This window comes from Pristis pectinata, chromosome 3 (assembly GCF_009764475.1).
Source record: "Pristis pectinata isolate sPriPec2 chromosome 3, sPriPec2.1.pri, whole genome shotgun sequence".
NCBI lineage: Eukaryota > Metazoa > Chordata > Chondrichthyes > Rhinopristiformes > Pristidae > Pristis > Pristis pectinata.
Window position 1 is genome coordinate 48,817,660 of NC_067407.1, and position 27,196 is coordinate 48,844,855.

The 27,196-nt window shown below is 39.6% G+C and overlaps 2 protein-coding genes across 4 annotated transcripts in view; one reads left to right on the top strand and one right to left on the bottom strand.

The window, feature by feature from the left end:
* lrrc39 (leucine rich repeat containing 39) overlaps window positions 1-8,546 on the top strand; it is a 23,693-nt gene extending 15,147 nt beyond the window's left edge. Inside the window, 4 exon segments of the mRNA XM_052010905.1 lie at window positions 272-417; window positions 1,287-1,439; window positions 6,435-6,568; window positions 8,435-8,546. Of these exon segments, the coding sequence (XP_051866865.1) occupies window positions 272-417; window positions 1,287-1,439; window positions 6,435-6,568; window positions 8,435-8,451 (450 nt within the window). The 3' untranslated portion in view covers window positions 8,452-8,546.
* On the bottom strand, window positions 6,571-26,154 carry trmt13 (tRNA methyltransferase 13 homolog). 3 transcript variants are annotated; one of them, XM_052010901.1, is made up of 11 exons: window positions 25,869-26,154; window positions 24,719-24,765; window positions 21,943-22,009; window positions 19,726-19,788; window positions 18,886-18,955; window positions 15,778-15,884; window positions 13,267-13,434; window positions 13,092-13,164; window positions 12,915-12,989; window positions 11,128-11,542; window positions 6,571-8,992 (listed from the first exon to the last, which is right to left on the bottom strand). In XM_052010901.1, the coding sequence occupies exons 1-11, from the start codon at window positions 26,019-26,021 to the stop codon at window positions 8,797-8,799; spliced, it is 1,434 nt and encodes a 477-aa protein (XP_051866861.1). In that variant the 5' UTR covers window positions 26,022-26,154; the 3' UTR covers window positions 6,571-8,796. The 3 variants fall into 3 exon arrangements, with proteins under 3 accessions (XP_051866861.1, XP_051866862.1, XP_051866864.1); XM_052010902.1 differs by lacking the exon at window positions 21,943-22,009 and having other exon boundaries at window positions 6,591-8,992; window positions 25,869-26,003; XM_052010904.1 differs by lacking the exon at window positions 21,943-22,009 and having other exon boundaries at window positions 6,591-8,992; window positions 25,853-25,901.
* Between the last annotated feature and the right edge of the window lie 1,042 nt (window positions 26,155-27,196).

Sequence of the window (27,196 nt, forward strand, 5' to 3'; positions counted from 1 at the left end):
CATGTTCAATGCAGCACTAGGAATGAGCACAAAAACTGCTCGATTGTGCTCCAAACCACATTGCCTTTTGATGTCAAAAGGAGGGGACTGGCCACTGGTACCCATTCTAGCCTCCATGTAACATTAATTCCATAAGCAATGGTTCACTATGGAGATTTAAGTACGAGTAATAAAGATTGTTTTGTCAATGCTGGGTAAGAATTTTTTTTAGCAATTGTTGAGAAAGAATGTGTGGGATAAAATTCTTTTTTTGTGAATGTCTTTCACTTAGCTGTCACAACTGCAGAGGCTTTGCCATCTCGACTTGTCCATGAATCGGTTCACTACTGTCCCCCTGGCTGTTCTGAACATGCCCGCGCTGGAATGGTTGGACATGGGCAGCAACAAACTTCAGGAGCTTCCAGATGATGTGGCTAGGTAACAAACAGGATCTTGGATAAACCAGTTTCTCAGTTTCTGCTCTTACAAAGATATAAATTTTAAACTTTCAAGAATTTTGATTTCACAATCACAATTAACAATGTTAATTTATTACAGTCCACTTTGCATTTCATGAAGTTATTTCTGCCAATTTTTCCCTTAACAGTTTTCTATTTTCACGTCATCCCTTACACGCTCAGTACTTACACCATTTTGGACCTCCAAGTAAAACTAATTTCCCCTTCCGTATATCATTAATGTGGCAGAACCAAACTACTGCTTCCTTCTTCAGTCCAGCTTTATGAATCTTACACAATCTTAATAAAGGGGATTAAGAGACCCCTTTCTTTACAGGTTAATTTTCACTTTTCTCCTGTTGAACTAAAATGCTCTTGATTGAGCCATAAGGCACAGCAATCAGGAAAAATATTCCAATTTCAGCTTTCTGGGAGTCTTGCCAGAATTATGACTGTTAGTATTCACAAGAAACAAAACTCTTAAAAATGCTAAGGTGTAGAGTTGAATTCAAGACAGAAAATCACAAACATCACAGTAATAAAAAGTAAAAAAAAACTGCAAATGTTGGGAAGTCTGAGGAGCAGAAATACACAGCCGATCAAACAAAATCTCTAGAGAGAACCCAGTTTGATATTTCACGTTGATGACGTTTCAGGACTTATGACACTTAAACTGGACAAATACAACAGCAGAGTACAAATATAATAATTGTATGGTTAAAAAGTGCAGTGAATGGCAGATGAAAACCTATATAAAAAAATCTACAGAAAGTTGATCAGCAGATTTTCTAGAAGGAGAAATGTACTTGGTTATTTACTGAAAAAGCTGTTCTATTTCTCCACTGAAAGAATGGAAAATCTGCACACGATTTGGCTACAGAGGAATGAAATCACTCACTTGCCAGAGGCCATTAGTAAATTGAAAAATCTCAGCACTCTGGTTCTAACAAGCAACAAGCTGCAGAAAATCCCAATTTGTATGGAAGAAATGATCAATTTAAGGTAAAGTACAAAACTACTTATCCCATATGCACTTGGTGAATAGTGATTTCTTGCTAACGCATTCTAACCGGTGGAAGATCATTGACTGGTGAGAACAGAAGCTGAAGAGATTTTGGCGAGAGGAGGCGGAGGCTAAGGTAAGTCTCTGGTAAGTTTCTTTCTTTCTTTCTTTGATTTTTCCTTTAGTGCCAGGTTAGAGTAGTTGGAATGGCTCCAGGGTCAGTGATGTGTTCATCTTGTGAGATGTGCGAGTTCTGGGAGACCTCCAGTCTCCCTGATAGCTACATCTGCATGAGGTGCATCCAGCTGCAGCTCCTTACAGACCGTGTTACGGAACTGGAGCTGCAGCTGGATGACCTTCAGCTCCTACGGGAGAACAAGGAGTTCATAAATAAGAACTACAGGGAGGCAGGTAGCTGGGTGACTGTAAGGGGAAGGAAGGAGAATAGGCAGGTAGTGCAGAGTACCCCTGTGGCTGCTCCCCTCAATAACAGGTATACCGCTTTGGATACTATGGTGGGGGATGACCTACCAGGGGAAAGCTGCAGGGACCAGGTCTCTGGCACTGAGTCTGGCTGTGTGGCACAGAAGGGAAGGAGGGAGAAGAGGAGAGTGGTAGTGATAGGGGATTCAATAGTAAGGGGGGCAGACAAGAGATTCTGTAGGCGTGAAAGAGACTCCCAGAAGGTATGTTGCCTCCCGGGTGCCAGGATCAGGCATGTCTAGGATTGGATCCACAGCATTCTCAAGGGGGAGGGTGAACAGCCAGAGGTCGTGGCACATATTGGTACCAATGACATAGGTAGGAAAAGAGATGAGGTCCTGAAGAGGGAATATAGGGAGTTAGGTAGGAAGCTGAAAAGAGGACCTCGAGGGTAGTAATCTCTTGATTGCTGCCTGTGCCATGCACCAGTGAGGGGAAGAATAGGATGATTTGGTAGATGAATGTGTGGCTGAGGAGTTGGTGCAGGGGGGCAGGGTTTGAGATTTGTGGATCATTGGAATGTCTTCTGGGAAAGGTATGACAGGTACAAAAGGGACGGGTTACACCTGAACTGGAGGGGGACCAATATTCTTGCGGGCAGGTTTGCTAGAGCTGTTTGGGGAAGGTTTAAACTAGTTTGGCGGGGGATGGGAACCCAAGTGATAGAGCAGAGGTTGGTGCATTTAGTGTACAAGTAGATGCAGCATGTAGAAAGACTGTGAGGAAGGATAGGTAGTTGAAAGGGCAAAATTAGTCAGTTGCATAGGCTGAAGTTCGCCTACTTTAATGCTAGAAGTATCAGGAACAGGGGTGATGAACTTAGAGCATGGGTAAGTACATGGAACAATGACGTTGTGGCCATTGCAGAGACTTGGCTGTCACAAGGACAGGAATGGCTGCTGGATATTCTGGGGTTTAGATGTTCCAAAAGGGGCAGGGGCGGAGGTAAATGAGGTGGGGGACTGGCTTTGCTGATCAGGGACAGTATCACGGCTGTAGAAAGGGAGGATGTCTTGGAGGAATCGTCTACTGACTCAGTGTGGGTGGAAGTCAGAAACAGGAAGGGAGCAATCACTCTATTGGAAGTATTCTACAGATACCCCAATAGCAGCAGAGACACTGAGGAGCAGATCAGTAGGCAGATTTTGGAGAGGTGCAAAAATAACAGGGTTATTGTCATGGGTGATTTCAACTTCCCTAATATTGATTGGCACCTCCTTAGTGTAAAGGGGATAGATGGAGCGGAGTTTGTTAGGTGCGTCCAGGAAGGATTCCTGACACAGTATGTGGACAGGATGACTAGAGGGGAGGCCATACTGTATCTGGTACTAGGCAATGAGCCTGATCAGATTTCAGATCTCTCAGTGGGAGGGCACCTTGGAGACAGTGACCATAACTCCTTGACCTTTACCATAACCTTGGAGAGGGATAGGAGACGATACAGGAAAGTATTTAATTGGGGAAGGGGAAATTATGATGCTATTAGGCAGGAACTTGGGAGTGTAAATTGGGAACAGATGTTCTTGGGGAAGTGCACAACAGAAATGTGGAGGTTGTTTAGGGAGTACTTGCATGGGGTTCCTGATAGGTTTGTCTCATTGAGGCAGGGTAAGGATGATAGAGTGAAGGAACTGTGGTTGACAAGAGACATAGAATATCTTGTCAAGAGGAAGAAAGATGCTTACCTAAGGCTTAGAAAGCAAGGAGTGTTACAAGGTAGCCAGGAAAAGAATGGACTTAGAAGAGCAATAAGACGGCATGAGAAGGCCTTGGCGAGTAGGATTAAGGAAAACTGCAAGGCATTCTACACGTGAAGAATAGGAGGATGACTAGAGTGAGGGTAGGACCGATCAGGGATAAAAGAGGAAACGTGTGCTTGGAGACGGAAGAGGTAGGGGAGGTCCTTAATGAATACTTCAGTATTCACCAGTGAGAGAGATCTTGATGTTTGTGAGGATGGTGTACGACAGCTGATACACCAGGGCATGTCGACGTGAGGAAAGAGGATTTGCTGGAACTTTTGAAAAACATTAGGATGAGTCACCAGGGCCGGATGGGATATTTCCAAGGCTATTACGGGAAGCGAGGGAAGAGATTGCTGCACTTTTGGCGATGATCTTTGCATCCTCACTGGCCACAGGAGTAGTGCCAGATGATTGGAGGGTGGCAAGTGTTGTTCCTTTGTTCAAGAAAGGGAGTAGGGATAACCCTGGGAATTACAGACCAGTGAATCTGTCTTCAGTGGTGGACAAATTACTGGAGAAGATTCTTAGAGGCAGAATTTATGGGCATTTAGAGAAGCATAGGCTGATTAGGGACAGTCAGTATGGCTTTATGAGGGGCAGGTCATGCTTCACGAGCCTGATTGTTTGAAGATGTGACAAAGCACATTGATGAAGGTAGAGCAGTGGATATGGTGTACGTGGATTTTAGTAAGGTATTTGATAAGGTTCCTCATGGAAGGGTCATTCAGAAAGACAGAAGTCACGGGATCCAGGGAAACTTGGCTGTGTGGATTCAAAATTGGCTCACCCATAGAAGACAGAGGGTGGTTGTAGATGGAGTGTATTCTGCCTGGAGGTCAGTGACCAGTGGTGTTCCACAGGGATCTGTTCCGGGATCCCTGCTCTTTGTGATTTTTATAACTGACTTGGATGAGGATGTGCAAGGGTGGCTTAGTAAATTTGCAGATGACACACACGAAGGTTGGTGGTGTTGTGGATAGTGTAAAAGGTTGCTTTAGATTACAGCAGGACATTGATAGGATACAGAGCCGGGCTGAGAAGTGGCAGATGGAGTTCCACCTGGAAAAGTGTGAAGTGATACAATTTGGAAGATCGAATTTGAAGGCAAAATACAAAGTTAATGGCAGGACTCTTAGCAGTGTGGAGGAACAGAGGGATCTTGGGGTCCTGCGCAGGTCGATAGGATTGTTAAGAAGGCGAATGATGTGTTGGCCTTCATTAGGCAGGGTACTGAGTTCAAGAGCTGTGAGGTAATGTTGCAGCTCTGTAGAACTCTAGTTGGACCACACTTGGAGTATTGTGTTCAGTTCTGGTCGCCTCATTATAGGAAGGATGTGGAAGCTTTGGAGAGGGTGCAGAGGAGATTTACCAGGATGCTGCCTGTATAGGGGAGTATGTCTTATGAAGATAGGTTGAGTGAGCAAGGGTTTTTTTTCTTTGGAGTGAAGGAGGATGAGAGGTGATGAGGATGAAAGATGATAAGAGGCATAGATAGAGTGGACAGTCAGATTTTTTTCCCAGGGTGAAAATGGCTAAGACGAGGAGGCATAATTTTAAGATGATTGGAGGAAGGTATTGGGGGGGGATGTCAGAGGTAAGTTTTTATACACAGTGGTTGATCTGTGGAATGCAGTGCTGGGAGAGGTGGTGGCGGTGGCAGATACATTTAGGACATTTAAAAGACTCTTAGGCACATGAATGATAGAAAAATGGAGGGCTATGTGGGATGGAAGAGTTAGATAGATCTTAGAGCAGGATAAAATGTCAGCACAATATTGTGGGCCAAAAGGCCTGTACTGTGCTGTAATATTCTATGTTCTAAGACCAAGTCAGTAAGTTCTTCACATGGACATTCATAATATTTGAATGTAGGGAACTTTAAATTATCATGTCTATAATTTTCTCATTGATTTCTTTTAAAGGTCTAGGATGGACCCATCAATTTCTGGCTATTTGTCCCATCATTTATTTATATAACAAATTTCAAAAGCCTTAAGTCATTTATTTCTTCTCCCTACATTGCCTTGTATTTTTCCTTTTCCTCTACTATTGAAAAAAGTAATAATTTAAGATGGCTGGGCTTTCATTTTTTCCATTAAAGTCACACCTGTGTCTGCCATTAATGGGCCATTTATATGTCATACTCTTGATGTATTTATTAAGACCCGCATTAGTAAGATGCAAGTATTACTATGAGCTGTGATTTCCCTTGCAAACTTTTCCAATTCCCTTTTTGCACAACTTTTACTTTTTTTTGTATGATTTTATCACTTTTCCTGCACTTATCCCTTTGAAACTGATCTTTCCTTTTACCTCTGTTGCATTAAACAAGTGGATCTTTTTCCTTCTGGAGATAAAGATTTTGTGGTGTTAGTCTATGACTTAGTGCTGGCAGTCCCGTTTCTGTTAGAAAGTGAAGTATTGGCTACCCACTCTGAATGGCTGAGCAAGCTGTGACTGGAAGATGGTCTCCAAATATAGCATTGAAGTACAGCAAAATACTCGTACCTAAGTGACCACTGCCTTAGTGGCAGTTTTCATACCTATGAGTAATAAGGTTTAGGGTTTGACTGACTCCAAACAGCCTTGATGAGGAAAAAAAAGGGTTCCACCTAAGAATACTGGAATGCCATTAGTGTAGGTATTAGTGTTCTCAACTCTTGGATCTGCCCTTTTATTGGAGTATTAAACTCATATTTTAACTGATCATACTGAGCAAAAAAAAATTCCTTATCTCTGCACTGATATGGTTAATGTATTTGAAAGGTTTGTGAATCTGAGAGACAATCCACTTCAGCTAAAGGTAACATTACCCGAATCTGCAAGCCCAGCAGAAGAGGAAGACCGTGAATTGTTTGGGATAGAGTTTATGCAAGCCTATATAAAGGAATTAAAAAACAGTGAGTGAAAGGAAATTTTATTTTCAATTTACATTTGTTTTGCACAATTTAATAAAAAAACTGAATATTTTTTAAAAAACTCAGTCAGTTATAAAGCTGTATCACAGGAGACTGACTCAACATGATAAATAAAACATCTGAAAATTTGTTGTAAATCAAACATCAATTTGTTAACATTAATAGACAGTGTTACAGCTTGTATTATAGTAAACACACAGTTACTCTGCCTAACAATGCTAAAACTTCATGAAACCGTGTATATAACTTAAACTCAAATGCAGGAATGTGCAGCTTAATGAATCGGAGAGAAACCAATATCAGGGGTCTGACCCTAATATAATAGCATTGAACATTTATACACCGTGCAATAGAATTTTATTAGAAAATAATTTCTTAATGCAGACAGGTATGTACTTCATTATTAAAAAAATTTGTGCACTTGCTTCCGGGTCTTTCATCCATATTAGACACTTGAAAGTGTGCATGGGCCTAATATCCAAGTTGCAGCTAATATTAGTGCCATACCAATATCGTTCAGGGAGAAAGATTGTTATTATTCCAATACACTATACAGCATTGCATTTAGTAATATAAATGTATTTTATTCCTGAGATTAAATGTGCAGTATTTCTACTTGTTCTTATTTCAGTCTTGTACAGTTACTGTCCATCTCTCCCTTTCATTTGTCTGCCACAGCTGCTTGAAGGACATTGACATCAGAGCATTCATATTTCAACATACTGACTTGGTCCTTTACATTGTTCTGTACGTTTAACATGAAGACTATGTGAAACCAGTCAGGGATTTTGTAAATATGTCAGCAGGAATGACTTGATCAGTAGTAACAGGCAATGGATAAATTTACATGCTGTGCCAGAGAATGGTGGATTTTCTATACATTATCCAAGTGTGTTTACGGTCTGTTAGCACAAGTCCAGAACGTGTAAAGACGTTGTACTAGAAATTTTTGAGCATCTTAAAACATGTTAATTGAGTAATGCCTGGTAAGCCAAGTTTTGTGCAAGGACCCAATGCTGCAAATTTAAATTGCAGCATGTCACCTTCACCTTTGAAGAGCAAGCAGCAGATATCAGTTAGGTTATGGCAGACAGTAGCCTAGCATGTGGAAGTTTGGACCCCTTTGGCAAAGGTGATTGAGATCATGACGTGGGTGGGGTTGGATCTGGCTTCACAGTTTGGTCAGGGTATGGTGGTTGAGGGCCTAAGGGAGAGCACTACTGAAAGGCAAGTTTTAGCTTAGTACTTTGAACTACCTGTAGCTACTTCCAAACTTCAGACTTTGTGGGCAAGTAGGTCCTGTACCATTCATGAGCCACACTTACACAGAGTATCCTGGAAATGGTATCCAAACACTCATTGGAGTGTTATTTATATACACAGTTTAATGTCCTTCAGGCAACTGTGGCAATACTTATGAAGGTGAGAGATGCACAGTAACTCTACCAGACTGAAAGACAGACTTGAGTGGAAATACTACACATTTAAGTCTCTCAGGAGTAAAATAGATGTATATTAATGGATGCAATGCCTTATAGTCTATTGGAATAATTACAATCTTTCTCCCTCAACAATATTGTATAGCACTGTTGATAGCTTTAACTTGCAATTAATTTTGTAATTGATTAAATTGTTTTGTTTTGTGGAAAATCACAAAAATATACTGCAATTTTATACCAAGTTACAGCCAGTAGAAAAACTCATTGAAAATAGTCTTTGCGCAATTTAGAGCAAAACTGTAAATGTTTGTAAAAACATATTTGTGACTACTTTAGATATACAAGACAGAGGAATATTTAACGTATACATAAAACTCCACACTACTAACAATTTTTTTTTGTTTTTCAGGCAACACAAACTTGTAACTCAGCATTGTCTGTTACAACTGAGGATGAAATATCTAACTAAAGTTATGCTGTTACAGTCACAAAGCAAATGCTGGATTAAAAGAACATAATGCAAAGCTAAGTGTTCACTATTTCAGCAAACCTGGCTGGATTCTTCGAAACCGTTCTGAAATTATGACGTGCAAGAGCTTTGCTGGTGTCAACCATCAAAAAATCTAATAGAGAAAAACTCCACAGCTGCATTTTAGTCACGGTATGCAACAAAAATGTGGAGAATCAAGGAAGGGTTAATGAATGGAACACATTGCTAAACAGACGTTGTTGTTCACAGTTCTCAACTCTTCAATGACCATTGAATCTTATTTAAGAGTCCTCAGTTTGTTGAATTGTTGGAAGGGGAATAGCTGTGAGCAGGACATTTTCCAGTGAGATGCTGGGACTAATGTAATACTGCAAAGCAGAATCAAATCCCTGCTGCTGCAAATACCAGATGCGCCCCTGGTCTATCAGCCGTTTGCACAGACGCCCCACATGTTCTCTTTCCTCTACAGTCAGTGTTCTGAGAAGGATTTAAAATTTTAAAAAGTGATCAGCTGAAAAATAAAACTGCTTGGTTTGCATTTACAATTCAGTGAAAGTGCCCACCTTCGTTTTCTCCCCTTGCATTTTGCAATAATATCCCAAAATGATCTACAGTTACAATTCCTGAGCTTTCCGTTTTCTGGAATGCTACTCAAAGGGAACCTAAATTCTATAGTGGATCTTTTTGAGTAACTAGGTTTTGCATATGATATAGATGCCATTGGGAAGGTCAGTCTTTTTGAATTATTTCAATTGAATTGACAAACATACTTGCTGCTTGGTAGGAATTTCCTTCCAAGGCAGGAGCTTAAATGTCTTGGAGGTGATGATATAAAAGTTGCCCATCTTTTGAGGTTGTAGAGAACGTGGGTTTGGGATATGCTGTAGTGTATCTTGTAAATGCTACACGCAGAGCTAGAGGGAGTTTCTGACTTGATTTTGCCACTATTATGATTGCAAAACTATCAAACATTGTTGGAATATTGTCATTAAACTATATACCTATGAAAGTCCAGAAATTACTTTTGACGATTAAGCACTCTTCCACAGACTCTGCATTAGCAAAGAATAATCACTGAACTGAAAAACAAGACATTCATAAACTAATCTCAGTGCAAACTACCTGAAATGCTAATCTTTTTGCAAACTGAGTTTTCAAACAATTTCAAACACTTTTCCCTTAACATAATTTTATAGTTGTAATTATAATTTTAACTATTTTGATCAGCAGGTTATTGGTGTATATACATTACTTTATACCATCATTAATTACCATTGTCTTTCAGCATATTTGATAACCTTGTAGCTGAGCACTTCCCTCAATCTGCAACACAACACCTGACAAACCTAGCCACTCTGCAGCCCCTTGGGTTCCTCTGTTCTATCTAGTCACCCTCTTGAACTGTCCTTGTAAAGACAGCCCTCTAAGGTTTGCTTGTTTCCTATAAAGTTTGTTGCTAGCCCTTGCTCTACAAGGTCCTTGACCTTGTGGGTGTTAACCTTCTAATCTTAAATGGTTGAAGAAAGGATCATTCAAATGAAAAGCCAAACAGGAGGAAGCTCTGATACTGTGAAACTAGTACAACACAAAATCTGCTTTGTGGGCTCCACAGGGTCCTAATGACTGCTGATTTTTGATTGGACCATTAAAATAAAACCTTTTTCTTTCTACCAATCAGAGGGAGATGCACATGCTTTTGAAAAAAAGAGCACGGGAGCTGTTTAGATTGTTGGCAAGTTGAAAAGGTGCACAGGATGTGTGGTGAGTGGAATAGCCAGAATACAAAAGAAGGGTGGAAGGATTGGTGGCCATGTGCCCACTAAGAACTATAGCATGTATATCTTTAAATGTAACCAGATATTTTTAGTTGTACATCAGTGGTTTGGATTGTAATGTAATAGGTCTGAGAGTGGACCTTGACATCAGTGTTGGTAATTTAAGGCACTCCAGGGCATGTGTGTGATATGAATTTTCTCAATAGAGTTGAAAAGCTTACAACTGTTAAATTGAATAATTAGGAATTTCAGAAATTACTCTGAGGGGGATTAAGCCATTAATTTGCTAACAACAATATCAGCTGGAATAATACCAGGGACAGTGGTTTGTTTCCTGTGACCCTGCTCCAGAGAAGAGAAGAATCAGCCAAAGCTCCTCTTCCTTTTCAGTCAACTGCCAAGTTCTAATTTAAGATTATGTCCCTCTGTTCCAGACTCCTGAAATGTTTTTTTTTCTCTGTCCAATGAAATGATCTTAAATCTCAATTAAGTTACCCATTAATCTACTTTTCAAATAATAAATGCTAATCTATGCAATTTCTCCTCATAACACAATAGCCCTGGTGTCATTCTAGTGAATTTGAGCTGTACCCACTCCAAGGCCACAGTTCTCTTATTCAACAAAATCACAAGTATGCTCAGCCACATACAACTTTTAGTATTGCTGTCTCCAGCAATTAAACCATTTTTTTTTGCACCCAAGTATTTAGTTAATTAAGCAATTGCACATTAAAACTATTCAGAGTTCTTAACCTCCCAGATTATTCCAGAACTAGCATCTGTCATTCTAACTTTAAACCAGTGTATAGGAAAAATATTTAAGGATCTGATACATACCCTCCATATGGAATGCTTTCCTCCTCAAAGTTGTGCTCTTCCAGATTCACTTTCTGATTTGCATTGCCAAATTCTTCTTCACTAATGTCAATGGAATGCCTTTTCATGCCACAGGTGGCCCAGCTTGACAAACGTTGAAAGATCTTAAAATCCTCTGCACCAAGACCTTGTGAGGAGAAGAATTCTTTGCCCACATAATGCTTCCACTCACACCTGTGATGACAGCACAGTGCAATGGCAATACCAAGGACTGACAGTCCATTTGGAATATTTGATACAATGCAGTTAGGAAGGTTCAAAGGGTCTTCCCTTGTGGTCTCCATTTCCTCACTCTTCAATCTTTTTTTCAGTGGTTCTTTGTCAGCATCCTCCTGTTCTGTTTTATAACTTTTTAGTATACATCTCAGAGCAAGATCTGTCCAATTTAAAAAGACAAACTTTTTCATGGAATTGTTTTCCCCAGGTTTTATATTTTGCGATATTTATGTGCAATTGGGGTATCTCAACATGAATGTGAGCAACTTTGTACCAGGTGACAGTTTACAATGATACTATAAAACAATCCAGATCTGCAGATCAGTCCAATATCTACCCACAAACACATTTCATTTTTAAAGCTTCTTTCCACTTTCATCATCTAATTACACATGCAAGAAAATAAACAAATGACCAGAATTCTGCTGATTTATAGCTGAGGAACTGCTGGCTACAAATTTGCATCTCAGACATCAGCAGATGCATTGAAACTTTGATGCATTCTCACTCTCTGCTCCATTCTTGATTCTCCATTAAAGCCTGGTGGTTGATCAATGACCTGCCAAAGGGAGGGTTTACATGCACTTTGTATCTGGTCTTCAGCTTTATGCTGGGGGTGGCTAATATGCAAACAGTGACTCCATTAACTTGAATGGGGTTACTAATTTGTGGAAAAAGTTGTTTTATTTGTGTGAATGTTAAACATTTGTTAGTGTTTTCATTTTTCTGTTATACTTCAAGAATTTTTAAAAAAATCTATATTTTCAAAAATGTCTCTGATTATCAGAGACGTTTTAAAACAGATGATAGTGGGTGACTTGTCAAAGACTGTTGGAGGTTTCTGGGAGGAGGGCACAGGATATGATGGCAGAGGCCAACTCCTTGGAGTCTTGATGCCTTGCGGGACACCTGTCAGGTGCAGAGGGTCTGCTCAATTGGCCATAACATCCAGAAAACGTCTTTGTGGAGAAACACAGTGGTTGATATTTGGAACTTTCTGCCAGAGGTGGTGGTGGAGTCAGATAAAATCAGGACGTTTAAGAGACATTTAGACAGGCACTTAAATAGGCAAAGCAATAGAAGGATATGGACCTAATATGGGCAAATGGGACCAATGTAGATGACCTACAAGATTGGCCTGGACATGATGGGCAGAAGTGCCTGTTTCTGCGCTGTACGATTCTGACTCTACAATTCCTGAATTTGGAAGTAAAGTTTCAGTATCATGATTCATTTTAATACTGAATTGATCCTGTATATTTGTAATATTGTATGAAATCTTGAGCAACATAATGGGTAAGTTTCTTCTGATTCATTTTGTTACATCTTTTAGGATGATCACTTAATAAACAGTAACAATTATTGACCTTGGGATATCACCAGTGGACACCATACTAAATGTCAGTATAAACCTTTATCTATCATCATAATTTTTAAGATTAAAAATTAAAAAAGGGTGCGTGATATTGGTAAACAACAAGTAAAGATTAACTACTTTTTCACATTTGGATTTCTTTGAAAGCCAGTCATACCTGTTGCAGCTCCACACAAATGCTTGCCAATTCCAACCACTGGCAGCTTTTCTCTTGTAAGAAGAGGGACATTACCTGCAACAATATTATTATTTATTATTAAACAAAATTTTATTTTTTTTTGCACAAAGAACAATGCATTTTTATGCAAATGTGCAAAATTTAAACAGTACTTACTAAGGTTGAGATCTTCTATGTCAATCTGAAGCCGCTCAAATGTTGAGCCTTGACGTCTGTGTTTACCATCTACCTTTAAAAGAAAATGTTATATTTATTCAGTTATTTATATAGAACTTTGGAATTTTTGTAGAAGATCATCGATATTTGTTATCTAATTCCAGCAAACTATTACCTTGAAACGAGTAGTGGCCCTTTCCACAAGGAGAAAGTGAACATTCTCAGCATCTTGCAAAGCAAGATCAATCCAATGAGACAACTTTCCTCGACCAGCACCGAACTCGACAAAACATCTGTTTGAACCCAGCAAGCCTAGTCTTTCCAAATTACCGGCAAGCGAAGCCTAGAACATTACACTCCAATACTTAATGGGTTAACAACACAAGCTAAGAACTTAAAAAGTTAATGATCTCAATTATAAATGGCTCAGATGGTTTAATTAAATAGTTTGGCATTGAGCACAAGGTTCAGGTTTAGTCCCCAGTCTCTGACGTTATCCAACACCTATCAGAAATATCACAGAATTTACCATGATGATTTGCATTAGAGTACAGCAATAAACTTCTTTGGGAGATTACAATTAATATTACACAAATGATAAGTAATGTCATAGTAAGCCATTGTTTTTTTTGCCCTGAGATTGAAAAATTGCATGTTGGTCTTTTTTTTTAGCAAGATGAGTGAAAGAAACCCAGGAAATTATAGATGCCAGGACAACATCTATTTAGAGGAAATGACTAGAATCTTGACCATTGAAGAGCATGAACATCTGAAAACAATCAGAGAGACTCAGATGGTTCTACAAAGAGGTAGTAATGCCTGGTGCATCTGTCTCAAAATTTTGGAGATGACAATTGAAGTAGGTACTTGTATGGACTTCCAGAAGGCAATTCATAAAAGCCCCTCTTAAGTGATTGTTATCTAAAGCTGAATCTCATGAGACTGAGGAGGAAATTACTGAACTAGTTAGGAAGTTGACAAAAGGGCAGAAGTCAGAGCAAGTACTTCAAATGGCAGGATGTGACTAGTTAGAATGTAGAACAGTACAGCACAGGAACAGGCCCTTTGGCCCACAATGTGGTGTCAAAATAATTAAGCTAATGACACCTAATCCCTTCTGTCTGCAGTTGGTCCGTATCCCTCCATTGTCTGCTTATTCAAGTGCCTAACTAAGCCACTTAAACATCTAACATATCTGTCTCTACCACCACCCCTGGCAGCGCATTCCAGGCACCCACCATTCTCTGTGTAGTAAAAACCTTGCCCCGCACATCTCCTTTGAACTTCTCCCCCTCACCTTAAAATGCATGCCCTCTAGTATTAGACATTTATATACTGGGTATCTACTCTATATATGCTTCTCATAATCTTAAACACTTCTGTCAGGACTCCTCTCAGCCTCCAGCACTCTAAAGAAAACAATTCTAGTTTGTCCAACGTCTCCTTACAGCACATGCTCTCTAATCCAGGCAGCATCCTGGTAAACCTCTTCTCCACCCTCTCCAAACCCTTCACATTCTTCCTATAATGGGGCAACTAGAATTGAATGCAATACTCCAGATGTGGCCTAACCAGAGTTTTATAAAACTACAGCGTAACTTCCTGACTCTTGATCTCAATGCTGTGACTAATAAAGGCATGCATGCCAATACACCTTCTTTACCACCTTATCGACTTGTGCAGCCACTTTCATGGAGCTATGGACTTGGGACTCCAAGATCCCTCTGTACATCAACACTGTTTAGGACCCTGCCATCATATAGTTTAGGCAAAGGTGATGGGATGGAGCCATGTACCCATGTTTGCCAATGACATGATAGGTGCCATTTAGGAATAGTTAAAGCATAAAATCAGATATACAAATGAATGGGCAACACTATAGCAAATGGATTTCAATATAGGCAAGTGAAGTTTACACAAACCAGGGTTACACTGTTAATATAGGAGATCAAGAATTAATTTGAAGAAAGTTGACAAGGTAGTAGCAAACCTGTTTTTGGAATAAAATATTTTCACCAGTTAGGAAATCTCAAGTGGGGATACACCTAAAAGGTAGGACCAAACCTGTTCAAAGTAAAGTTGCAACACTTCTACATTTAAAGGGTGGTAAATGTCTCTTGTGCAAATTGCAGTTAACTATCGAAATTGAAAGATTTTTCTCAACCAAATGTTCTAAGGGATATGAGGGAAAATGCGTAAAGCAGTTAAGTCATAGATCAACCATGATTTCAATGAATGGCAGAACAAGCTAGAGGGGATAAATGGCTAAATTCTATTTCTGTGTATGTCATTAATTTTTTCACCTATGAGGAGTAATATGCATCCAAGACTGGACTAACTCTAATACTAGGAGACAATGGGTCTGCTCAGTACACAGTTCAAGATTTTAATGAAATTCTCCAAATGACCTATGTATCCAATGAAAATTCATGATTTCTTAAAGCATGGATATTAGTTTTGTTGAAAAGATTTTTTTAATAATCATAATCCATGTAGGAAAGTGCAGCAGACATCTCCCCCATTTGCAACTCTTGCTGTTTTTTTAAAGTATTAAATAATTGCTGTATCTGTTAGAGTACAATTAATAACTTCCCATGGTTGAATTTACAAATTACACACCAAATAAGCACATACATATACAGTACACCTCAGTTTTTAATTCAAATCATACATCTCCACATCATACCTTCTGCTTCAAATGCTTAATGGCATATTCTCCATTTTTTGGATCATTCAGAGCTTCCTCCAATGCCCTATGGGTTGATGTTTGGTCAGTTAGCTGAGAATCCAAACCTGAAGTTAATTAACACAAATATTTTGAAAATCTGAATAACAAGTTATTTTGCGTCATTGAAAAAAATAAGCATACTGTCTTCCAAAAATGTGCCCATCTTATCGTCAAGTTTTCACTGCATGGAAATAGCCCTAATTAAAGTCACAATTATATTTTCCATGAACGTGACCAAAGTACACTATGCCTCATCTTGATCTCTATGGAGCCTTCAACAATTCAGCACAACTTCCTCTAACTGCATTCCTGTTATCCAGTTGAGACGGATTTCCTCTGCTTGCTTCCACAATGAATTCCCCCATCCAGAGTACATTCTGTACTGCTTTCAAGTATTGTATACTGGAATACTGACTTATCAGCTGAGGGTAGATGGTAGGTGGTTGTCAGGTGGAGATTTCCTTGCTCATAGAATACCACAGCACAGCACAGGCCCTTCGGCCCACAATGTTGTGCTGACATTTTATCCTGCTCTAAGATCTATCTAACCCTTCGCTCCCACATAGCCCCCTATTTTTCTATCATTCATGTTTAAGCTGATGCTATATTATTTCATGGGGCCTGCAGTCAATGTGGAGGACTCCCAGGACGACTACCTGCTGCCTGTATACCACTGTACCACCAATTCTGGTTGGTCTATCCTGCTGTGGACTATGTTGGAAGAGTCAGGCTTATTATCTGTAAGGTATGATTCTTTCTGAATATGACAATGGCAGATTGCTGTGTGATTAATCTGTTGGACAGTTCTCCCAATTTAGACACCAGTGCCCAGATGTTCATGAGGAGAACTTCGCAAAGTCAACTGGATTGGAAGTGACTTTGCCTTGTCTGACTTCAGTGCCATCTGGTTTTATCCTTTGCTTTAATGTAGTGGTTATGATATGACTGAGTACGATAAAGGAATGTTTTTGAATACAATAAAGGAAATTGGTATCAAAAGAGATGTTAGCAGGATGATTAAAAGCTCAGTCAGAGGATATTTTTAAGCAGAGTCTTGTAGGAGGAGAGGGGAAAATTGAAGAAGAAAATTCCGGAGTCAATGGGCTATATATTTGAAGGCATGGAGCAGTTTTAATGCAGATGTCCCGGGGAATGCATGAGATCCACAGCTGGAGGAAGGTAGAGCTTTTGGAGTTGTGTGCTGCAGAACCCTACATAATTAATCAAGGCCATGTAAGAATTGGAACGTAATGAAAATTTTAATTTTAAAGCATTAGAAATTGGGAATCATGGACATTACTGTGCAATTGATTGAACTATTCAGTATGCTTCAGACTTGGTTTTGTAGACCTGGACTTTGCTCTTGCTCTGACTGTGGAGTGCATTTATACCATAAAATTGGAACGTTCTCAATGTCACTTCCATCAACACAGTAAATTCACGTGCAAGTTCAATTGTCAGGTTTTGCATTCTCAACACATTTGCTCCAATTTATTTATCTATTATGTAGGCATGATCTAAAAAGACACTAGAAGAGCAATACATCTTACGGTCATTAATGAAATAATGGATGTGTGGGACTTTATGCTATTTAGAAAAAAAGAAACGTGGAAGGCAGAGAATGGGAGACTAGTAATAACACAAGCACGGTTGAGACTTTCAGCAGCAAGAAGAATGAGGCAGGGATGCTGATTGGTGATGTGGTGTGGGATTAGGTTTCTCTTTGTAATGGAAAGGATAAATGGGCAGCTCATAGTCAAATAGGGCTGTGAAAAGGTACAGTTCAATTTATGATACCAATCAGAGAGAACAATGGAATCAATAGAGAGGGAACATTCTTTTTGTGGGGGCAAAAATCAGTGACTTTTGTTTAATCATGGAAGTAGTATACAACAACTGCAACCATCTTCCTTTGTGTGAGGTATGACTCCATTCATTGGACTGTGTTCCCCTTGATATGCATCGACTTCACTTTTACCAGAATTATCACCACAGTATTGTAACTCTAATTCATGAACCCTTCAATTATACTTTGCAACTAGGAAAGTAGGATTGATAAATTTATTTCATTGTGTTTACTATGGTGTTGTCACCATATGCAGGGAATCTCTTTCGGGTGAATAAAATAATTTATGTACGATATTGACTAGCTTTATGCACCTTTTTAGGATTCTTTAAGCATGTAATTATGAAAATAGACTGATGCAATTTTAGCTTATTAGCACAACAGTTTTCTAAACTTATTGTGCTGTGGGCACAAGGACAAGTTCAATGTACAGATTACCAGTCTTACTGTAGATCATTAGAGAACAACTGATTCTGAGATTCAAACCAATAACCTCCAGATTGCTCAACTACCAAAAAAATTCCATTATTTTATCCCATTACATGAGACGATAATGTTCACAAATTCTTCCAATGGTACTTTAAATAATAGGTGCATATTGTGAAAATTCAGTTAATCTAATTTTGTCTGGCCTTTGACTTTTGTCATCACCCCTATTCCACCCACCTCTCGGATGACACATCTCTCATCATCTTGCAACATGGGTGAAACCTCAGTAAGCTCATCCAACTGAGTTGAAAAATACCTTTAGCTTGTGGGGTAACTATCCCAATAGCTAGAACTAGTGCACAATTTCCTACTTTCCAAAGACCCACTGAGGGACCATAAGTGACAGGGTCTTTCTCCCATGGCTGGGGAATCAAGAACTAGAGGGCATAGGTTTAAGGTGAGAGGGGAGAGATTTAATATGAACCTGAGGGGCAACTTCTTCACCCAGAGGATGGTCAGTATATTGAATGAGCTGCCAGAGGAAGTGGTTGAGGCAGCTAAATTAACACTTAAAAGGTACTTGAACCAGTATATGGATAGGAAAGGTCTACAGTGATATGGGCCAAATGTGGGTAAGTGGGACCAGTTTAGATAGGAATCTTGCTCCGCATGGACCAGTTGGGTTGAAGGGCCTGTTTTCATGCTGTATGACTCTATGACTATGCATTTTTTCTCTTAAACAATCTGCTTGAAACATATATAACTTTTCTTTTGTGCTACATCTTACTCACTGCTGGTTGCTTTTAGCAGCTTTCTGATCATTTTCTCCAATTCTTCTTTGGACAAAGCACAAATAGAAACCTTGAAATATATTGAGAAATAAAATAAGTTGCTTTACTTAAAAACTCGGGTTATCATAAAGGTGTAGCGGTTGCTACCGCGGAATAAAACAAGACTCTACTCGGAGGATTGCCAAACAGAACTGGTTTATTTTCCCGCCTTGTGCGGGCCCCTTTAAGGGAGAAAAACTCCCGCCCAAAAAAACCGGCAATGACGTAAGTCCTACGTCATCAGGACTTTCCCGCGCGCGGGTTCTCCCCGTCGCTCGGAAAGACGAGGCCCGCCGCCATCTTGGGCCTCGTCGCTCCGACGCCGCGCGACCCGACTGCCGAGCCGGTTCGCCCGACTAGACGGTGAGTCGCCACACAACCCCCCCCAGAACCGGCGAGACAGTCCCCAAGGTCCGTGGGCTGTGCCAGCTGCCGCTTAGGGGGGCGGCCTCTGCGTCGTAAAGTAGGGTCCGCTGACCTGCGGTTGCTACCGCGGAATAAAACAAGACTCTACTCGGAGGATTGCCAAACAGAACTGGTTTATTTTCCCGCCTTGTGCGGGCCCCTTTAAGGGAGAAAAACTCCCGCCCAAAAAAACCGGCAATGACGTAAGTCCTACGTCATCAGGACTTTCCCGCGCGCGGGTTCTCCCCGTCGCTCGGAAAGACGAGGCCCACCGCCGTCTTGGGCCTCGTCGCTCCGACGCCGCGCGACCCGACTGCCGAGCCGGTTCGCCCGACTAGACGGTGAGTCGCCACAAAGGCAACATTTTATTGATCTTCACAAAACAGAAAGCTATACCTGTTGTTTGGTTGTCTCTACTGCATCCTCATCGCCCCCATTGATACCTTTACTATAATAAATCTGAAATGAGAAAACAGAAATTAGGATAAATATGGAATAAATTAATTATATATATTTCACTTGTTTCTTCCAAACTTATTGACCATGTATACAATTAGAAACATCAAGAAACCTTTCTGATAGGAAATCAAAAAAGGTCATCCTATTAGATCAAAGTTGATCTGTATCTCAACTCTAATTCGCCACAACATGTCATAATTCCTTAATACACTGACCTACTGAAAATCTATTAATCTATTTGCAAAATACTTTGTGGCTCACCATTGTAACAAACTTTTTCATGTCATGCTTAACATTGATGAGAATCTACTTAATAATGAAAATGGAACAAACATATTTATGTTCGATTTTGAACATAGAATAATACAGCACAGGAACATGCCCTTCAGCCCACAATGTTCTGCCAAACTAATTAAACTAGTAACTAAATGCCTAACTAAACTAATCCCTTCTGCCTACACAATGTCCATATCCCTCCATTCTCTGCACATCCATGTGCCTATTTAAGAGCCTCTTAAATGCCTCTATCGTATTTGTCTCTACTACCACCCCTTGCAATGCATTCCAGGGACCCGGCATTGTGCAAAAAAAAACTTGCCCTGCACATCTCCTTTGAACTTACCCCCTTTCACCTAGTATTAGACATTTCGACCCTGGGAAAAATATACCGGCTGTCTACTCTATCTATGCCTCTCAATCTTATAAACTTCTATCAGGTCTCCCCTCAGCCTCTGCCACTCCAGAGAAAACAACAAAAGTTTGTCTAACCTCTCCTCGTAGCACATGCCTTCTAATCCAGACAGCATCCTAGTAAACCTCTTCTGTAGTCTCTCCAAAGCCTCTAAATCCATCCTATAATAGGGCAGAATTGAATGCAGTACTCCAGATGCAGCCTAACTAGAATTTTATAATGCTGCAACATAACTTCCCAACTCTTAAACTCAGTGCCTTGACTAATAAAGACAAGCATGTCATACACCTTACTTATCACCCTATCAACTTGCGCAGCCACTTTCAGGGAGCTATGCACTTGGACCCCTCAATCCCTCTGTACGTTAATACTGTTAAGGGTCTTGCCATTAACAGCGTACTGTCCCTTTATATTTTATCTCCCCAAGTGCAACACCTTGCATTTTGCCAGATTAAACTCCATCTGCCATTTATCCGCCCATATCTGCAAGTGATCTATATCCCACTGGATCTTTTGGTAATCTTCTACATTTATCCACATCAGCACCGATCTTTGCATCATCTGCGAACTTACTAACCCACCCATCCACATTTTCATCCAGGTCATTTATATATATCACTAACAGCAGAGGTCCAATTACAGATCCCTGCAGAACACCACTAGTCATGGACCTCCAGCCAGAATAAGTCCCATCAACAACTACCCTCTGTCTTCTATGGCAAGCCAATTCTGAATCCAAATGGCCAAGTTACCATGGATCCCATGCATCTTAATCTTCTGGATGAGTCTACCATGATGGACCTTGTCAATCACCATGCTAAAATCCATGTAGACAATATCCACAGCTCTACCTTCATCAGTCACCTTCGTCACCTCCTCGAAAAACTCAATAAAGTTAGTAAGATACAATTTGCTCTGCACAAAGACACGACTTGCGCCGCTGACTGTCCCTAATTAGGTGATGGTTTTCCAAATGCTCATAAATCCTATCCCTAAGAATCCTCTCCAATAGCTTCCCTTCTACTGACGTGAGATCCACCAGTCTATAGTTTCCAGGATTATCTCTATTTCCTTTCTTGAATGACGCAACAACATTAGGTACTTGAAATGCCTTTATGGTTGATCCATAGAAATAGTGATACAATCCATTCTCTGAAACTAATACCTTCATTTCCATAATTTGTTTTCACAAAGAAGCCTTTAGTTAACTGCTGTACATTTTGTGCAATTTTTGTAGTTGTAATCTACTAATTTAAAGACTATAGAACCTGATGTAAATGCATAATTTCAGTGCAGCAGTAACTTCTTATTGACATGATGAAACTAACAAGTGAATGTTTTACATCCACAACTACTTACCAGAAATATCGGTGCTTAAATGAAAGTTGTATATTCTATACAGTATTTGAAAATAAAATTTCATAGTACTTTATGTAGATAGAAAGAAAAATAACATAACTTACAGGTTTTGGTTTTTCCCTTGAATTACACTTTTTCAGATGCTTTTCTAACTTATCTTCATCAACCGTACTAAAACCAAAGTATATTGTAGTTTGACATTAGCTCATTAAGAATCTAATTTCAAATATAAATAGATCAATAAGTAGTTATCATTTTTATCTTGCTGATATTTAGGATTCCATTCTATATTGTATTTCCAGAGTACATCAACCAAATCTGTCGAAGATTTACACCCCATATTTAGTTAAAAGTTAGAAATTAAGGTATGGGTGATGCTGGTGAGTTGGGGTAGATAGGGTTGTTCATATGAAGGAAGGAAAGGTGAAATGCTTCCATGCACCACAGTCACAAGTAGATGGTGCAAGCAACTGCACAATGCTGTAAGAAATTGGAGAAGTGGGGAAAACGCCATGCAAGGTCTTATGGACAAGGATGAAAATGTTTAAATCAACGTGCAGGAAAAGAGAATTAGACAAAGTTTCAAGAATCGATAAGCAAATGAGATTTAAAGCATGTGAGTTGAATACTAAAATTATGAATTGGTATGCATAGGATGGGGTTGGAAATTGTTGAAAACATTGTCAACTACAGGATTTATATGTACAATGGGCTGGATAAAAACATCAGCAGTTGTGGAAATAGATTGAGGTGGACAAAACTGTAAACATGAAATCATCTGGTCTTTGTGACAAATAGGAAAGCTCGTCTCTAAGGTGAATTTAAAGTCATATTTGACACCATGGATACAAACCATCAGCTGGAACTGGAGTGAATGACTGGGATGCATGTAGAGCTTCTGACATGTTTTCTTTTTACACAAAAACTCCTATATTAAGCTGATGAAAATTCTGGCTCATACAATTCTTGATATAGGAATAGCTGTAGATTGTGATACCAAATATGGATGTTTTCATTTTTGATGCATAGTTTTATCAGAAATAATAACAATGACTGAAAGGTAACATGCAGCAGAGGAAGACTGGCTAAAGATAAGAGCCTTGACCTGGCCTACAAGTAAAATGAACCTTTCAAGTGTGACAAAAAGAACATTTGTTTTCCTCTTACATTTCCATATAATTCATAAAATCACTAAAATGGATGTTGTCCTCCAATACCATGGGTAAGCAGCAAATCCCTGCTTTCAGAAATCTTTTGGGTTTAAGTTACTTTGGCAGATAACTTGAAACACTAATACATGTGATATATCTTACAAAATGATCAGCCAAATAAACAATGAAGTGTCCTAGATCCCTCTTTCTTCTCCCACTGCAATGCAATCCAACTTTCCTTCCCCAAATCCACTGGAACACACAACTAGTGTAGCCATCAAAATATTTTATGGATTTGCAGTCTAACATGTATATAATTGTTCCCTTAGAACCATCAGAAGAACTCATTATAATAAAAGGATGAGTCCCAAGCCCAGGGAAGTAATAGCAAATGCAGTGAGGACAAATTACTTTCATGCTAAAATATCCATTGGCGCATAAACAGTAATTTAAAACAGGCAAAGACAAAAAATAAACAAGATTGGATAAGTGGGGCAGGCTTGACTGATTAGCTGGTCTTTTCCCGTCTGCCATTTCCATATGTTTTTAATGAATAAAGTGTTTTTTCACGTCCAGGTATCCAGCTTCTGGCCTGCTCTTGCAGCTACAGTATTTATGTGGCTGGTCCTTTTCAGATTTTGGTCAAGTTTGACCCTGAGGACATGAACGGGGTATCTCGTGCTGATACCTCTAAAGAATATTTCTTGTTAAATACGGTCATTCCTGGGACTTGTGCAGTGTAAATGTTACTTGCCACATAGCAATACATAGACTTGAGGAATGAGTTGACTGAGGAGTGTGAGAAATTTGATCAAATGGTAAACATTAGCAAAACTAAGGAAATGACAATCCTCAATTAATATACTTGGAGAAATATAAACATCAATGAAAAAAATCTGACCAATAAGGCTAAGGATAGACGAAGAGATGTGTATTCTTAACAATTGATAGAAATAGAATACAGAATATTACAGTGAACTAGAAAATTTTTTTTTAAAAGGCCCAAGCTTTACAACCATGTAAAATGTGTAGCAAGAATATGGACCACATAAAAACAATGACAGGAGAAATTGTGATGGGGAAATTGGAAAGTGACTGACGAATTAAAGAAATACTTCTATTTCTGAGTTCCAGAAACAGCAGAGAATTAAGTGTAAAATGAGTGAGGAACTTGAAAGCAATTATTAAGAGAAGGTACTTGAGAAATTAAGGAGATTTAAAGCCAATAAATCCCCGGATTCTAAAGCAGTACTAATGGATGCATTTGTGATGATCTCCAAAAGATTCTGGTGTAGTCAGTGTAGATTGAAATGTAACCAATATAGCACTTTCATTTGATCAGGAAGCTGATGTAATACATTGTCTTTTATTCCCCCCATTTGTTCATTTTTCAACATCTGAACATCATTAGCAAGGCCAGTGTTTATTGCCCATCCCTATTTGCCCTTGAAGGTGGTGGCAAGCTGCCTTCTTGAACTGCTGCAGTCCTTGGTAAAGGTAGTCCAATAAGTGTTGTAGGATAGGGAGATTTGGGATTTAAGGTACAGGGAGGAGTGATACATTTGAGGACAGTGCATGATTGGGAGGGAAATGTGCAGTTGGTTCAGAGGTCCATCGTTCATAATTTACTTCGGTACAAGCCTTCAAAAATGTCCAATGTATTTGCATGCAATACAATATCTTCGAAGTGGGGAAAATGTACAAAGCCTTTTCTGCTTCTTTCACTTACTGTTTTGGGTCCAGTGGACATGGAATTCTTTTCCGTCGGTTTTCACCCTAGAAGGAAATAAACAATCAATATTGTTCTGGATGTTATTCATGAACCAACTTGTTTAATATTCATCTTTCTAAAGTATCTAATTAAGGTGTCTGTAATGTAGGAAGCTACACAGGAAAAAATAGAGAAATTGCAGAAATATTAGATAATTAATTAACTTCAACATTTACTGGGGATTTAGATCAGGTGAACATGATACTATAGAATTTCTATCCTCCTTCCAGTAATATTTAAAATAAATATATACTAAATAAAATAAATCTTGGAGGATAAAAGCTCTGTTCCATACAGACTGCATCCACAAATTTTTAAAAAACATATGGTGGAATTAGAAAATTGTGTGTAAAATAATGTTTGGAAAACAGGGACACAAGATTTTTAATTTTATATCTTTGTTTGGAAAGAGGATTTAAAAATATAACATATAGCCATCAGTTTAATTCTAATGGCAGGAAAGATATTAACATCTTTGTAAAAAGGAAAAAAATGAAAACACAAAAATATAATGATTAGTTAGAGGGAAAAGTCTTCCTTTACCAACATCATTGCATTTTTTGAAAAAGTAATACAGAGCATACCTCTGAATCAGAAAGTTAATACAAAAGTGTACAATACATAACAAAGCATTAAATATAAACTTAAGCAAATAATTAAAGCTGAACTGCTTTTTCCTCTCTACCCCATTGAGACTGTTCTTGAGTATGAAAACTCTTTTCGTTCTACCAAATTGTATCATATATATATATATATATATCTGTTTGAATTAAAGTGTACACGTAGACACGTTTATTAATGGAAATCAATATGTAAAGATGGAAATCAATATGTAAATATGCTTTTTGTCCACAGTCCTTCGTATTCAGACACTAAAGAAGTGTCTGAATACGATGGACTGTGGACTAAAAGCATAACCATCCTCCCCAGGAGTCTAAAAAGGGCATTACCAAACCGAACTGGCTTCCTTCTGTGGTCTACAGCTTTATGTAATTTATTACCAACTTTATAGGTCCTGACTATACTTGCTAACTCAAAATGTCCTATAGTAATATTAACGCAAAAACTGCAGATGTTAAATTGATAATTTACTGAAGAATTGTCGTACGTCGTCGTTTAGTGCTGTATTCGCATGTTCCCCACACAGCAGCTTCCCTTCTGCCACGATCATTTTGCAATATCTCTTTTTTTTTGCCACGAAGTACCCGCATCTTCCCGGCAGAGGCGCCTCGATGCCATTTGCAGCCCCCTCCCTGCCCATGTTGGCACAGAGCAGAGCGGTGCCCCCCCCCGTAGGGGCGATAACAGGCGGCCGTTGGCTGCCAACTCCCAACGCACAGTGGAGCGGGCGGCGTCCCAGTCACGTGGAACGTCTCTCAACCGTCAGCCAACGAGCCGCGCGTGACCAACAGCAGAGCTCTTCAACGTGTGCGGCGCAGGCGCCAGAGATCGAAGGTCAGAGGGTTGCCCGGCCCCGCCCTCTCGGGATGCTAACGGCGAACGGAGGCGGCACGTTTGAATGCAGTCGGGTGCGGGTGAGAAGCCGGCGGCAGTTCCCCGGCGAGATGGTGCGGGTCACTGTTAAGTGCAATGCATTTGCTTATCGTAGCATTATGTGGCGAGGAGCACGCTGGGCGTTGGTTTTACGGCTGGTGAGCGGCGTGTGAATGGGGCTCCCCGGTGTTGGAAGGCGGTGTTTGCCGAGGTAGTTTAACCCCGACATTGTACACACCCTGCGTCTGAGATGTGATCATTAAATAATGAAGACGACAACGCTCTTTAAACGTTACGTGCCCGACTCCCAGTGCAACGGAAGCCAACCCTTAGTACAGCGCAGGGCAACCTTCAACCCAACACGTCCACGCAAACCATGATGCTAATTTAGAATAATCCCATCTACTGCACATAATCCATATCTCTCTATTCGCTGCCTGTTCCTGTGTCATTCTAAGAGCTGCTTAAACGTCGCTATCGTATCTGCTTCAACCGCTTCCCCTGGCAGCGCGTTTCAGGATTGATTTTAAAAAAAATATATCGTCTGTTTAAAAAACCTACTCCACGGGCCGTCCCTGCGGGTTACAGACGTCAATAAGTCGATTTTGTCGATGTCAAAAAATTCACAAATCACTCGATATCGTAACCATACCTCCACTATATTGTAATGAATGGTATCAAAAGCACACAAGACTGATAAGAAAGAACAATTACCAAAAGTGGCGAGAGAAAGAGGAAACTAGTTCTGTCGGGGACGGCCTGCACTCTTAACTCTCTTTCTGATTGGCTTCATTTGTGATTATATATCCAGATGGCATCAGTTCACTCACATTGTTAATAAACTTGTTAAAATGCTAATAGAGCCCTGAGGGATGGTCTGTGTTGTTCCCTAATCACTTAAACATAGTTTATTTATTATATGAAATCACAGTCTCAGCATTC